The sequence below is a fragment of the Colius striatus genome, chromosome Z (assembly GCF_028858725.1).
Source record: "Colius striatus isolate bColStr4 chromosome Z, bColStr4.1.hap1, whole genome shotgun sequence".
In the NCBI taxonomy this organism is placed as follows: Eukaryota; Metazoa; Chordata; class Aves; order Coliiformes; family Coliidae; genus Colius; species Colius striatus.
This window is the reverse complement of record NC_084790.1, coordinates 13,198,769-13,214,652: the sequence shown is the minus strand read 5'-3', so window position 1 is coordinate 13,214,652 and position 15,884 is coordinate 13,198,769. Positions and strand designations below refer to the sequence as shown.

The 15,884-nt window shown below is 35.8% G+C and overlaps 1 protein-coding gene across 4 annotated transcripts in view; it reads left to right on the top strand.

Moving 5' to 3' along the window:
* XRCC4 (X-ray repair cross complementing 4) overlaps positions 1-15,884 on the top strand; it is a 184,955-nt gene that overhangs the window by 151,236 nt on the left and 17,835 nt on the right. The window contains exon 8 of one of the 4 annotated variants that reach the window (XM_062018236.1): positions 7,808-7,883. The exons of the other annotated variants lie outside the window; for them this stretch is intronic. Within the exon in view, the coding sequence (XP_061874220.1) occupies positions 7,808-7,817 (10 nt within the window). The 3' untranslated portion in view covers positions 7,818-7,883. Of the gene's footprint in view, positions 1-7,807; positions 7,884-15,884 lie in introns of those variants that run through there. 4 annotated transcript variants of the gene reach the window in all.

Genomic DNA, 15,884 nt, shown 5'->3' with positions numbered 1-15,884 from the left:
GAAATGCAAATGTTAACAGTATTCAGGCTGGTCTGCATAGGTGATTTGATTTTTAGAATTGCCATGTTGGTAACACAGGACTTTTGATTAAAAAAAACAAAACCAAAAAAAAAAAATCCCCAAAACTGAAAAGGCTAAATCTCTGATTTGTTTCTACATCCTTGTTTGATTTGATACTTTAGCTTATGTAAATCAGTGAAGTTGAGTATGTTAATTGATATTGGCTGAATACTCTCACCTGAATCTTCCAAAGTAAACTTTAAAAATCAGCTAGAACAAGGCAAGCAGATAACACATTCTCCAGGGCATTTTACCTTTATTTATATTTCCAGTGCTACTTATGGCACATAGAGACTTAAGTTCTTCACAGCATTATACAACTGGTGTTTTCTGCTGCCAGACTCATTAACACAGTAGATACAGCCTTTTGTTTCCTCTCTTTTTCTATTTCATTTATTTGATCATTGCCTTACAAAACATTATTAATATTTCATATTTTTTACTCTGTGAGTCCCTTGAAAAAAAGAGTCAATATCTGTGATTTAACTCAGCTTCTTAGTGCTATCTTTCTCTCAGCGAAGCAGCTCACATATGCACATTGAGTTTCAGGGCAGTGCACAGCTTTTGTGAATTATCCCTGTCTTTAATGTAAAGAGAAAATGCAACTTAAATTCGAAGTCTGCAGTAGGATGGAGTTTTGGAGGCTTTGTATAAGCTAGTTTGTAAAATTTGACTGATAAGCAGAAATTTTTGTGGTTTATCGTAAGAGTCCAAATAAAATGAAATAAGAGACCTTATATCTTATATCTTATATATTATATATTATATATTATATATTATATATTATATGGGAATACAGTAGGAATAATACTCTGTAATCTTCATTGATTGGGGGTGATGTCACTTACTGTCCACTGGTGTCTTTGAACATCATTTTCATCCATCCAAGACCAAAATGCATATTTCAGTATGTACAAAGTCTGCCCATATCCAAAGACAAAAGAATATTATTTAAGAAGAAGTTGCCAGGTTTTTTCTTCTTCAGTTTATACTACCATTGTGCTTTACACTTACATTTTTCAACCATACTTTCTAAGGTCATTAAGCCTGTATTTGGAAGGGGGTCCATGGGGATTGGAATGAGCAACAGCTCACAAAATTTGGAGGCATTAGAGACTTCTGCATATGCTTGACATGAAAAGCATCAAATTGCTTGATTTTAAGAGTGTAGAGGCTCAAGGTATAAGGCTCTGCATTTTTTAGACACTCTCTTCTGATATATTGTGTAAAATAATAATGTATTTTGGTTTTGTTTTGCAACAGAATCATCTATACTTCTTAAAATAACTAATGGAAAGAACAAAAGGAATAGAGACTAGTAGCATATTTCCAGGAAGAGGAATGAAAGTTGGGGGGAAGCAGGGGAGAAAGAAGGAAAAAAAGAAAAAAAAAGAAAACAGACTCCCTTGTGGAAAGTGTTTTTCTCATTATTTTAAAGTAGATAATTGTTTCATTGTCTGAATAGTACAACTTCTTTTTCCTTTTGTGATGTACTTGCCTGTTTTTCATACAGGCTATTAAGCATAGAGAAACTTTGTTCACCTACTATCCTCTGTAGGATACAATGAGTCATTTGGTTAAACATGTATTTTATACAATTTGAGTACTTAACTCCACTGACTTCTTTGGCGTGGGTGTAACATGTACTTGGATGTTGCGTAGGTAGCTTTTGCACTCTTGAGCGACATAGTGTTGGTTTATCGGATGGAAGAAAGACAGTGTTTGTATGGGAAGCTCTCAACAGCCTCTTAGCACCCACCATGCCCATGGCTGTGATGACCATGTATTCATTCGTCTGTAGCGAAGCAATGACGTGGTTCTTTGTTCTGATCTCAACTCTGTTTAAAATGTGTTTCCACTCTGCCATTAGTTCTCAAATAGTGCAGGGAATGCTGAATGTAGTGGAAGACGTGCTGTTAGTATAAATCATAAACCCATATTTCATAAAGTTTTGTCCTCCACTGAAATGTAAACAGCAGCAATTCTCATAACAGAGTATCATAACAGAAATCTTACGAACCTTCTGAAAGTCTGATCCCACTGAGATTCTCAGTGGGAGTTGAAAGGATTTTTATTGGTTTTGTGTTGTTGTTGGTTAAACTCTGTTCATGGTAAGTGCTAAGCATTTGAAAATTAAAACCCCTGTATTTTCTCTTTAACCATCTGAGATCTATACCACAAGAGTCCTCAAAGCTGGTTGTTCATGAAGTACCTATAGTGTAATTCTGTGCAAATATCTCCCTTTATTCTCTACCAGTTAACATCATGGCTTCAAAAATATAGCATTGATTTAAAAGAAGAGTATAATAGAAGTTGAATAAGTAACATATCTATATTAAAGAGTATGTGATTGGTAGACTTAGTAGAAAAACAATAACAACAGGCATTTATATTTTACTCGTAAACATGTAGAGCTGAGGTTTCTGAAGCAGGCTGTTGCATTTTGAACCAACATTGGATTTGCCCCTCTTAATTCATAAATCCATTTATACTGCTAGGGAAGGCTCTACAAAACCAACATCAATATCAAACTGTTTTTGTATTCACTATGCAGCACTCTCTAAACACCCTGTCTACATTCTTCAGTCTAAACTAGTCTCCTGGGATACTCTTTTCTTTAGCAGTCTCCTCAGACTTCAATGGGACTTCTCAGTGTAGCAAGCCCTACACCTGGGAGCAAACGTTTGCAAGGTTAGATCTGAAATTAAGATGCATGCAGAGAGGTATAGACTGCAACACAGGAAAGAGAGAGATCAAAGAAATAATCATGTCCTTTTGAAATGGCATTTTATGGTTTTCACTCAGTTTACATTTGTGCATGTTAAATAGTTGTATAAGGTATTAATTTCCTTATGTAGGAGACAGGCTATTTTGGAGTTTGTTGGTTTTTGCTTCATTTCATGCAGAAAATTATGCCTTTTGGAATTTTAATCCTATGTTTTATGACCTATCCTACCAAATCACTTTACATAAAGGTACTATCAACCAAGTGTAGATTTCACAATTGTTCATATTCTTGAAATAAAAAATTGATATTAATATTACTTTACCAATAATTATAAATACATTTGAAAATCTCTTTCCACTGATTCTCTACTTATTAGGAAACAAAATACAAAAATATATAGTTCTTTTATCCTAGAAACTCTCATTTTTGTGTAGTTGTTATGCAGTAACGGATGGTACTGCAATAAATTTGTGAGAAAAGGCAGAGTATGGTGGACAGAATAAGAACTACTGTAACTAGCACATATTCACCATCCTCCTCAGTGAAAATTTTCCATGCTGAATACAAAAATGTTGCAGCTGAAGCTGGTCTGTTTACTACAAAAACTGAACAAGTGAATACATTTTGTAGAGCAAAACACAAGAGAAAAATAAAAGTTTAGTAAAGTCTTTGGAGAACAGATTAATTAATCTCAGAAACACTTATGTGTTCAGAGAAATTTGACACCAGACTTCATTGGAGAACTTTTAGGTGTAAACAAAGCAAAACTTCAAACCACAGTGAACTTAATACCCAAGGAGAAGAATGATAAGAAAAGAAGAACAATATCACCGCCAAGTAAGAAAAGACTATAGTACCACTGCAGAGCTATAAAAAGATCCTCTTAAAAAAAGAGGACCTAGAATTTTTAAATCTGACTTTATGTAAATCCACTATCACTTTGAAAGTGAACATCAAAATTATGCTGCAAAGAGTTTTTGTCAGCGTGGGATGCATAGTTGAGCTGGTACATTTGCATGTCCATGACTAAGTAGTTCTAACAAAAGAGAAATCTACCTCAAAAAAGAGAAATCTATTTCAAAATAGATATGTATTGATCTTTCTGTAGTTTATGTAAATTCCTAGATATTTTAATTTTGCTGATGTCAAGTGTGGAAAACTCGACCCTTTGTGGCATCCCAATGAACTGTAGCTTCATAAAAAACTGTCATTTCCATTCATTCATTCATTCATTCATCTTTCAAGTCCATATCACTTCATTTTCTTTCCAGTGTTGCCAAAGGCAAAGTCAATTAGACCTGCCTGAATGTTTACTTAGCAAAAGTTGTTGGGGTCTTTTTTGTAGTTGTGTTGCTTAGCTGTAAAAAAATTACTGGAAATAAATTTACAAGTTGCTTCATACTCTGAAAGCTGTATGTCTTTGAAATTTTGAAATCACTGTCAAGTCCAAAGGCAAGCAAAAATTTTGCACAGTTTACTTTATTAGTACAATCTGACTTATACACAAAAAAAACCCAAACCTATTTGTTCACCAAATGAGAGCATAAAAGATAGTGTTTTCAAAATTTCTATCAATTGCCAGACATAATTACATTCTAGTATCTATTATTTCCATTTAGCTGTAAAGTGATGAGAAATTTGAAGCATCTTTTTAATAATTATAGTTAAGTCATGCAGAAGAGTAAGTCTTTTGATTGCAATGCAAATTACTACATATAAATGTCTTGGCTTTTTGCAGTTGTGTTTAATGTTCCTGCTACTCTTTCGTTGCTTTCAGGATTAGCAAGCATAACTGTTGCTATGTCAAATCACTACAGTGTATGTTACTTTGACTTGGTTAAATCAGAGATGTTCTACATTATGTAAGCCTAGATTTGTCTAAGTCAGATGTTCTACGTCATGTGAGCCAACCATTATTCATTTGCTTTTGCCCACCACCCATTCCTTTATGCACAGTTTATTGAAGAGAATGGTGGAAGAACACCCATGTAAGATAAATCTGTGACTTGATTCAGGATTAAATTAAGATATTAGTCCTGCCTATTTGCATGAAAATTAGTCAGCCATGCAAATCATAACATTAATGAAATATGAGACTGTGACTAATAGCATCACTCTTAATTTATTGTGCTTCCTTTTGTCCTCATTCTCTGATTTTATACTCTGTCAAGCAAAAGAGCCATCCATAGTGGTCTTGGTCTACAATAATTGTTCACTGCTGTGGGACCTAGTGCAGTGTCAGAGATGGGTCAAATCTACATCAACTGACCATGTGCATATATCAAAAGCAATGCTATTTCCTGTTGCTACATGAGCACAGAAAATAGTGGGATGTCTTTGTTGCTTTCTGACTGCAATAGCTTGTCATTTTGACATCATGTAAGGATGATACTGATACCATCACATCTAGTATAACATTTGTGCAGTTCAAAAGAGACAAAAATCACCAAGTGAAAGGTATTGAATTGTTCCTATTGAGATTTTGTTTTTATGAGTGATACCTACATGGTAATATCTTTGCCTGTAATCAGGCAAAGTAATCTAATTGTTTTTGTTACCATGTTTTTTTGAGGGAAAAAATTATACCTGCTTCAATTTTAAATTAATCAATGGATGAGGTTGTTCTGCAGTCCTGCTATTGATATCTTTTGACGTACATGTAAAGAATTCTTTAATACTGGCTACCACATCTTAATAGATTTCTTCTTTATTGCCCTGAGCAGTGTTTGCACTGTTCTGCTTAGTTTTGGAAGTATCTAATGAACCGGTACAAATAAAATAAAACTAGCATAATTGCGTGTCTTCTATGCTGAAGTGTCACTGAGAAGTCTTTTTTAATACTAGAGAGAGAAATCAGATAGTTTAGGGGCACAGTCCTTGAGTAGAAATGGGGGTTTTTTTGACTTGTGGGGACTTCCTTTGCAAAAATAGCAACATATATTAGTTACTGTATTGCAGCTACTTTAGGAGAGATCAATATGTGAACACTTTTCCCAATACAACTGCAAGTAAAAAGCTTGTTATTAATAGTAAAAGAAAATTGATTTATGTCATGCCAGTGTTTTCAAACAATAGTGCTTACGCAGTCTTGTAGGAGTAAAATGCTACAGTGCTTGATAAGAAAGTCCAGTATTGATTCAGGCTGATAAAATATATTTTTTTTATCTTTTAAGAAGTCTTACACATACATGCTATTAATAACAGTTTGACATTTCTAAGATGCTGAGTGTCCCAATAGATACAATTCTTTTTTCTTATAGAAACTCTCTTCTTTGTCTGTCTTGTTTGCTGTTTGACAATGTATATGAACAGAGAATTGCAGATAGAAGTACAGAAGTATAATTCTCTGTTTTTCTGAGGCTCAAGCTACTGAATAGGTATCATTGTATCCATGTCTCATGAGACAAAAACACTGCAAAAACTTATTGGAGCAGTTTTTGGTGCGCAGCCTCCTACTGACAGCTGCAGAGATAAATGTCTTTTGGCCTTTTTATCCCTTCCTCTTGCTGTGTGCTTTTCCTATCAACTACCTCATAAATATTTCCTGTCACTGACACAGACAATGCGCCTGATACGCCTTGTTCAAAACCTCATCAGAAATGAGACATGTTATTTTAATCTGCACTAAGAGAGAAGGAGAGACTTTAAGACAACTGGAGACTGGGTCTAAATACCAATCATGTTCCTTAATTTCCAAACTTCGTGTTCACTCTTGTTCTCTGGTTTCAGACATATTTTTTATGTTTTGTGAACAGTATATATTTGTTCATGCTAGTGACAAAGTTTATCCTTTGCTGTTGATACTTTGAATTTGTGTTTATCCCAAATCCACATTATAGATTGTCTTCATATCTAGACAAAAGACATCTCCTTTCAGCACGCCTCTGGATTTGTCTCATTATGTGACACATCACTAATATGCAAAAACACTTTAGATTTCCAGCTTTTAACTAAGATTCCTGGAAGACTTTTGTCCATTGCTTCATAGGATAGATTAAATTCACCATGGTAAACATTAACATTGAATGGCGTGGGTACTTCTCAAGCCAGGACAGATCTCTTTTCTTGATAGATTTATCCTGATAGATGCTTCCTTCATAAAGAGGGAAGAAAGGCCTGTATATTCCATGATCATATTTGTGCTGCTTGTTTGCCATTTAAGATATTTATTTAGGATATTTCACAAGGAAACTAAAACATTGTTTTCTTGTTCTAAGTGGGCTGTGGAGGATAATAGTTCAAGGACTTATAAATTCTCAGTTTAAAAAAATAAGGGCTACCATAAGGCATGTAAGGGATCCTGACATGAAGGTGGTCTGGAATTGTGATTATACGAATTACTGCATTGGGGATTTGAAAACACAAATTAACAAAAAAGACCATAACTATTTGTATTTGTATAAAATCTGAGACTGATGGAAAAAAATCTCTTTTGTGTGTGACAACAAAGATTAATAGAAAAGTCACAAATCATTTTTTACAGTATTTCTGTCCCATGGAAAGATAACATTGGTTTCATCCTAGGGATCTTTAACGCTATAGTTTGGTTCTTGCAAGGAATATTAGCATGCTTTTCTTTTAGGGGAAAGCATAAACTTGCTTATGAATGAATGTTTAAGTGATATACAATATGGCTTTAAACTTTTCCTGCAATTAAAGTCTAATCCAAAACACTGAAGCACATTATCAATTTTATGCTTAACTAGGACATTTTTTCAACCGGCCTATTCATCTACTTAAAATTAAGCATATGCTTAAGTGCATTATTGAATCAGGGCCAGAGTTGTTATGATAAAGCAAAAACCCACAAAAATATCTAACAGATAATATACACATTTCTTGGATTAAAATGTTCATTTCAAGAAGAGGAAGAGCTTAAATATCAGTTAGCTCCAGGCACAGGTGAAATGCAGCTGTTTAGGACATCGCTGTTGAAAGCTACAGATTGCTACTTTTTCCTAGGAGATGAGATTCATTATTCCAGCAGTGTTTGCAGCTTGACAGTGTGATTCCCTGCAGATCCTGTTGAACTGAGAGGTCAAGCTACAAGGAACAGCAGCTACTGCTGCGGATGATGAAGCTGCCTGAGACAAAGAGGTCTTTGGTTCCTGATAGCCCTGTCCTGAGGGTACTTAGCAGCCCTGGGGAAACTGAAGAAGGAGCAAGAAAGGCAACAGAACATACAGACACTACCCACTTCCAGTACCATATCCAATCTCTTAAGAGAAAACTAACTAAAGCTTCCATTTAAATCTTCTCCCAGAATACTTCTGCCTGTACATTAAGTTTTTGCTGATGCCACTAATAAACTGTGACATCTGGACTTGGTGCTGTATCTTTATTTGCTTTGCTGTTAAGAGTCACATGGGTTAAAATTGCTGCTCTGATGACTTGTTTGCTGTTGCATACACTGCTGGCACTGAGAGCACTGTCCTGCTGCCTAGGCACCTCTGTCAGATAGATCTATAGTGTAGAACATGTTGCTACAGAGCAGAGATCAAGTGTCTGGTTAAGGAGAGCTCTGTGGTCTGGGCCATCCCGTTGAGCTGTCAGGCTTATGTCCAGACTTGCTAGAGTGTCTACAAACTTAAATTGCCTTGGGCTGGAGGTGAAACTTGCTCTTGCTGTAAATTATTCAGCTAAGCTTTTGATGGTGACAATACGTAAAGTAAAACATTGATCATTGTGCAGTATTAATAGCACTTGAGTGCCACCAGGTACAAGTCTGACCAAACACTGGTCTGGGAGGAGCAAGGATTCCCATATGAAACCTGGAGGTAATGTCGAAAATTGAGCGCTTTACTAGAACTTTAATAGGTAGTCTGGGAAAGGAAGAGTATCATTAAGCAAATAGACAGTTGCATTTCTCCTTTTACTTAAGGTTATATAACACATGCCTTTCGTCCCAGAGCTGAGCAAAGCATCTACACAGGGTACCAGCATTCCCAAAGGAATCATCTAGCTTTAGTTAAGTAGGTGCTAAAGTCCTTTGAAACATCGAGGAGTCTTAGGGAGGAGGGCAAGGGGCCATTGTGTTGTAAACAGTAGAGCTGCTATGGAAACTATGGTGACTTGTAGAAAAATGGAAGGGGGGGAGAAGAGAAAATACATGCAATTTTGACTTAATATTTAAACAATAACTGTGCTTGGTGACCTTACTTCCTGTATTTGTTTAAATAATATGGAAGGCAAATATAATTCTTTTGAAACTGCCAGAATATTCCTGTGTTTTGTTACATGCTTTGTTCATGAGGTAAAGATGCTTTTATGTACAATTATCTATTGAAAACAGTTGACCTCATGCTCACGTATCCTAAGGAATTTTACAGACTGCTACAGTTCTCATACAGAACAATGTATGTAGTCTAATGATTTGTCAATTTTTCACTTCTTGGCCCACTTTTAGCTGTAAAACCACAGTCCTGTTAATAACAAAGAATCTGTATCTTTGCCTTGTAGGGGAGAAAAATAAATGTTTGGGTTTTTGTTTTTGGTGTTTTTACTTTCAGTTAATAATAATTTTATAAAGCTGGTGACCTATGGCAAGTTCCAAAGTATTTCAGTATGTTCTCTGATGTTTAAATTGAACTTTACATCATTCCTTGTAGTAACACCTGCTGCCCTTGTAATGGTTAAGTGTATGTGAGTATATAGAACCCAGTTTTTGAGAATTTATAATGTCAGTGCAAAAATTTTATTCTGTGCTGAAACTTAGCATATGGACTTTTTGACTAGGAATAAATTATTCTTTAAAAAATGTGGAGAGATGTTAGTCACTCAGAAGAGCTTACTATGCAGTAAAAGCAAACTGGTTTTCCTGATATATTTATCTGTTTATGCCCCTCTGACTTGGAATATGAGCAGAATGAAACATTTGTTCACTTTTTGTGTTTTTAAATGTCAACTGAAGCTTCTGCTTAGATCTCTGGTGTAAATGGATCTGATTTTGTTTTCCTAGTTCTTCTGAAGGTTTCTATCACAATCATTCACCAGACAATTTCATTAAAGGTTGATTAGCCATTTTCAAGCAAGGAGCCCAGCTGGTTTTCAGCCAGAGAACATGCATTCCTGGATGAAATCTTGGAAAATTCTTCTGTGTCTGTCCTCACCTGGGATCTGGTCCTGTGGCTGCATCTTCAGGACTGCAAGTGACCATGCAGATCTCTGGAGGGCAAAGATTATCTTAAACCTGCTTCTCATCCTTGAACGTGACTTAGACACTGTTAATGTACACCTTCATCTTCGTGGTAATTCAGTAACCAAGAACAGCACCAGCTTTGGTGACTGTTTATCCAAAGTCTAGACATTTTATATGAGTTTAGGGCTCACTTCTGTGTTTTATAACGGACGCAAACGTGCCTTTTTTGGTCTTGTGGTAGCATGATGGGCGCATTGGCTGTGTGCTGTTCTGCCTAAACTATCTCCAAAATAAACAATCTGCTGACAGTTTATCTGAAACTATGTTTTGGCAAATATGACACAGGTGTATCGGCCTCCACTTGTGGAAAGGAATAGTGGGAACACACCAGCAACTCAGCAACTCAGAATCACCATTTATAGTGTAACAAGTATAAGCTGTTATACAAAAACGTTAGATGGTTGGATAGAATGGCTCTCTTGTAGTCTTCAGGAGGAGTAAATGCTGTTTTTTCTTCTTTGGTCTCAACTTTGGAGAGGAACACTAGTCCAGAAAAAGAGGGAATATGATAAAATTGTAGCATGATTCATAGTAAATACGTTTATTGGAAAATTATTACGTTATTGGAAAAGAATATGTGTGGAAGTGAAGAAATGCTATCTACCTCACTTTGAATTGAGGCTTGAAGAAAATTTTCCAAAGAGCTTTATGACTCAAAAATTGATAAAATTCAAAGACAGAACCCCTGAACTAAATGGTAGGCCAGTCCTGAAGGGTGCTGACTGTGCAGACCCCAACCAAACAAAACAAATAAACACAAATTTGACCTTCAAATCTCTGAATTATTCCATTGACTTGTGTGAGAAAGGATTTATTGTATTGGGACCAAGAATGCGGCATTTTGGAAGAACTAACTTGGCCAACCTATTTAATTCCTGCTTTAACAAATTATCTATGTCGGCCTCCTTCCTTTTTCTCCTCAGGGCTCATCAGCCCTGCGGGCATGTGCTTTGTGTTACAAACCCACAGGCTATGAACTATAACTCCCTGAGCCCACCGTGGGACAGCAGCAGTAGTGGTGAGAGTGCGTGCATAGTGTCATCTGCAAGAACAATAGTTTCCAGTCTCCTTAATTACCTACAGTTTAAAGGTGCTGAAATGTGTAGAAATAGCTTGCATGTCTTTGTGGAACAGAGAGTTTGAAATTATACACATTAAACTTAAATCTATGAAATGCTAGGTAGCGAAAGAACAGGGTTGGGAGGTTTTTTTTGTTTTGAATAATTATTACCTAAGCTGCCTAAACTTATCAAACATCATTTCATTCAGTATTGAACAATTCCCTGCACCAGACATTGCAAAGAAGTCATTAATTCAGTAAGACAGGGTTTATACAGTGAAAATTGGTGTAAAATACACATGCAAAATTGCAACCGGGGATAAGTTTCTGTTTGCATTAAATACATAAACAACAGAGTGGTTTGAAATATATTTTGTGTGTGTAACATGTACAATGCATGCCCCAGCTCCTATGTGTATATAGCCTACACATAAATATTTCCAATTAATGTATTCAGTTAGCAATGCTTTTTTAGGAAATCAGGTGCCCACGGCCAAGGGCTATGCAGAAAGTCTGTTGATGTGAAGTTTATGTGACAATGGAAACGGAGCATATTTCCCATTACAGATAAAGATACTTAATATGTATATACTGCTTTCCATTTTAAAAGCATTTTAAAAACATTAATTAGTGCAAGCCCATCAAGAAAAAAATAATCTGAGACACAGATTCCTAAGAGTGAGAGAAACCTTGGAAAGCAGTAATGCCAAAAGAGACTTAAAAGTAGTAGCTGACAGCAAATTACGTGTAAATTTAGAATACTGATTTGACAGCAATAAAGACCAATTCATTTTTACTCTAATAAGCAGAGGTCTCCTGTCACTCAAGGTGCTGAAGCCTTGTTAGCAGAAAGATATTGACAGCTGGAGAGATGGAGAGAAAAATGACATACACAAGAAAGGTATTTGGAGACTGGATTTATTAGGAATGGTTTTAGGTTAAATACATACAGGCTGGCTAAAGGACAACAAAGGAAATATATGATAACACTTGAAGGGTATCAATGTGAAGCAGAGAATGTAATATGAGGAATGGGATTAAGAAAGATGACTTGAAATGAAAAGGAGCTTTTGGACAACATATTAAGAGATTGTCAGTTGTATTTATTGCCTTGTAAAACAATATTTCCAGAGAAAATTGCTTCATGTAAAACTGTGCTGCAAAAATACCAACAATAAGGTAGAATTCTTCTGTAGCAAGAAGTACTTTAGTTTGAAAAACTCCATAGAAATTGTTTCTCTTCACAGTCCTTTGTAAGGAACTACAGGTAAATAAAGACTCCTCATCTAATACTGTATTCTGGAAAACCAATGTAAATAGAGAAATTAATTAGTTTGTGCATGCAAGAAAGCCAGAAGTCTGATGAGCTGGACATGGTGTAAGTGAAGATGTCATTAAGGATATCAATGGAACCAGTTCAAATGATAATTATTTTGATTAATTGTATCCTCATCTACAGTAAGGAATAGTATTTTCAGTGCAGTAGAAGTTCACTCTCTGCGTGTTTGCAGGAGTTTCACCAATTTGAATCTTACTGTGGGGTCCTGATACTAGAAGCATTGCTTTCAGTAGGATTATGATGGTCAAATTAAGATTAGCAGAAACATAATGCATCCAAAGTGTCTTCTCCCCAGTGAGCAAGATCCCAATTTGCAGAATTTCATACAAGTTTGAAGTCTCCAAGGCCTCTGGCAGCTCAAAGCGTGTGCTCTAAGAGAAGGCTAATAAGGTTGAGGTCTATTAGTGTGAGGGACCCCACTGACAACACTCAAGAAGAATAAACTGAAAATAACAAAAAGCAAAATTTTTGTCTGTCTTTTACAGAAAAATAAAAAACTCAAAAAAACACACACACAAACAAATCAAAATCAAACAAACAAAACAACAAAATCCAACCATGTTGCTGCTGAGACATACTCTACTCTGCTCTCTTCAGAATAAGTCTTTTTTCACACCTTCCCCTCCATTATGGGTTAGAGACATTGCTTGGTGAGATGCTTAAAGGCAAAACTGTGTCAGAATTCACAGGGGATATTGTTTTGCAATTATTCTCTAGTATTGCTTAAATTTCTTCTGGAGATTTAATTTATCTGGAAAGTGACCAAAGGTTTTTTTCCTTTCTGAAGCTCCTTCTATGAAAGCTGTGGCTGGTGCCAGAATAAAAAATTCCATAAGTTCATCCCTTTAAACCTGACTTGTGCCAACATGAGTGCAAGTTTGTGCTTTGTCTGCTTCCAGTGGTTTTAACAATGCATCAACAGAATGTAGAGTGGAAAATAACAATGAAAACCAAGTGCTGTTTGTATTACTGAATATACATTATGCTATATGCATCTCGTTAGCTGATTTATTACCTTCACATTTTACTCTTTGAGTTAAATTAAGTCCTTCTCTTCTGAATGAGTGGTTTTCTTTCAGCTTAAAATGTTATTTCTTCTTTAATGCCTGTGGCTAAATGCACAAGAAATGTAATGGTAGGCTTGATGTAACAGTGAATTCTTTACACTGGTTTGATAATCTCTGACAGACTCTATAGCAGTTTCCTTCACTTAATTGTAAAATCCCTTTAAAATATACTTTTTTTTAATCTAGAAAATATGTGTTGTGTGATTGATTTCCAAAGTTTAAGGCTTTAGGGACAGCAGTTTAATTTTCAAAACTTTTCCTATTTTTTCTAATACTCTTAAGAAAGTGCTTTGTCTTATTACTTGACTAATTTCCTTGAAATGTTGAATTTTGGAATGAGGTTTTGTTTAAACAGCTCCAGACCATGCAAGTATTGTGTTAATGCAGATGATTTTAGGAGGAGTAAACTATGTTCCAGTAAAAATAGGGCAATAAAATTTGCAACCTACGATTCTTCTTTGATCATTTAGATTCTTTGGGATTTGATTCCCAGCATTGCAAATTGGGTCCGTAATTGATAGTTCATTGTACTGCCATATAATTTATGTTTTTTGCAAAACCACAGCAGAAGCATAACTGCCTCCTGGCTAGGGTGAAAGGACTGATTAGGCAACAGGAACTTTGGATCACTGAGCTGCTTCTTCATGCTGGATTCTCACACTCTTGGCAGAGTCCAAAATCACAGAAGTTAGCAATCCTGGCTCAGCTGTTTATTCACCAATAGTAAGGGACTATCACATAGAAAACAGTGTCAAAGGGGAGAAGAGTGGAAAATGAGGTATGTGGACCAAAACCAGAATATTAGAGAAGGAGGTTAGATTGGTCACAAGGACCCTTATAAAATCAGTCAATTGCTTGTTTCATGCAAGGTGCTGAAAAATTAATGCTAGTGCAGACTGACAACTCTGGGTTTCAGCTGTGCATGGAGAGCGTGGATGGAAAGGAGGCAAAGCTTCCTTAGGCCTTGGACCTGTGATAAAGGCAGGTGTATTTCTGAAGGCACTTTTCCTGCCTGTTGCTGCCTGTGGTGTTGGTAATCATCCATGTGCCATAGGAAGAATGCAAGTACGGAAAAGAAAACAAAGTGGAAGATCGTATGTGAATAGCCTAATTATTCTGTGAAATGTATCTATGAAAAATGAAGCCATAGGAAATAGAACCAATGATACCTTTATGGAAAATTAATGCAAACTAATCCAACTGCATTTAAAGCATAGTCTGTCTTTATTTCTATGATAATCCTCTTAATCAAAAGTCTGCCTTTCTGACAATGCCATCGGTACAATGAGACACTGTTTACCAATCTAAGGCAATAGTTATGCCTTTAGAATGAGGTTCTTTTATGGGAAATCTGCTTCAGCCACAATATCAAAGTATTAATCAATAGATTAAACCAGGAAATAGTTTATGGTTCAAATCAAACCTTGTAAATCCAAACTTGGAATTACTTACCATTAGCTGTGGTAGTGAATGTAATTTTCCAAAATCAATTTTGTCATTTTGGATTATTTTCTGTGAACTACATGTCACGAGTCTTTATTTTGACAGAATCCAAGATACACTCCTTTCTGCTTTAAAATTTACAATTTGAGTTGAAAAATAGCACATAATGATGAATAGATGTGATAAACATATACAAATATATTTTTACATGTCCTTTGTTGAGGTAACTGTAGTCTGTTGGAAATTTCCATTAAATTAGAAACTATGACTGTCTAAGTCAGAGTACTTGCCACAATTAATATTATTAAATAACTCCTTTCACAGACAAATATATAGAGAAAGATGTGTTTGATCATTTGATTTTATTAGTTTATTTTAGTAATTTTCCAGCAGCACAGAAATCCAAGTCTAAGTGATTAATGTACTGAAACAATTTAAGTAAAAGATTGTCTCAGAAAAGGCTTTCCATTCACTGTGCAGTTATTGGTTTAATATTTACCTCTAGACTGTCTTTAGTGTACTCACCCAGAAATACAAGTTCATCTGACTGACAGAAACTGAAAAAGGTGAGAATGAAGACTGTCCTTTCACAGCAGTAAACAGAACAACTCATCTATTCCCTTGTCTGACAAGATCTTTCCAAACCAAATTTAAATTGATGCTTACTATCTGTATTTTTTATATAGCAAACTTAGAATCATAGAATCATAGAATGGTAGGGGTTAGAAGGGACATTTAGAGATCATCTAGTCCAACTGCCCTGCAGAAACAGGTTCAGCTAGATCAGGTCGCATAGGAACATGTCCAGGCGGGTCTTGCAGACCTCCAAGGAAGGAGATTCCACACCCTCCCTGAGCAGCCTGTGCCAGGGCTCCCTCACCCTCACCGTGAAATAGTTTTTTCTTATGTTTAAATGGAACTTTTTGTGTTCCAGCTTCATCCCATTACCCCTTGTCCCATTGCTAGCTACTATAGAAAAAAGGGATGCC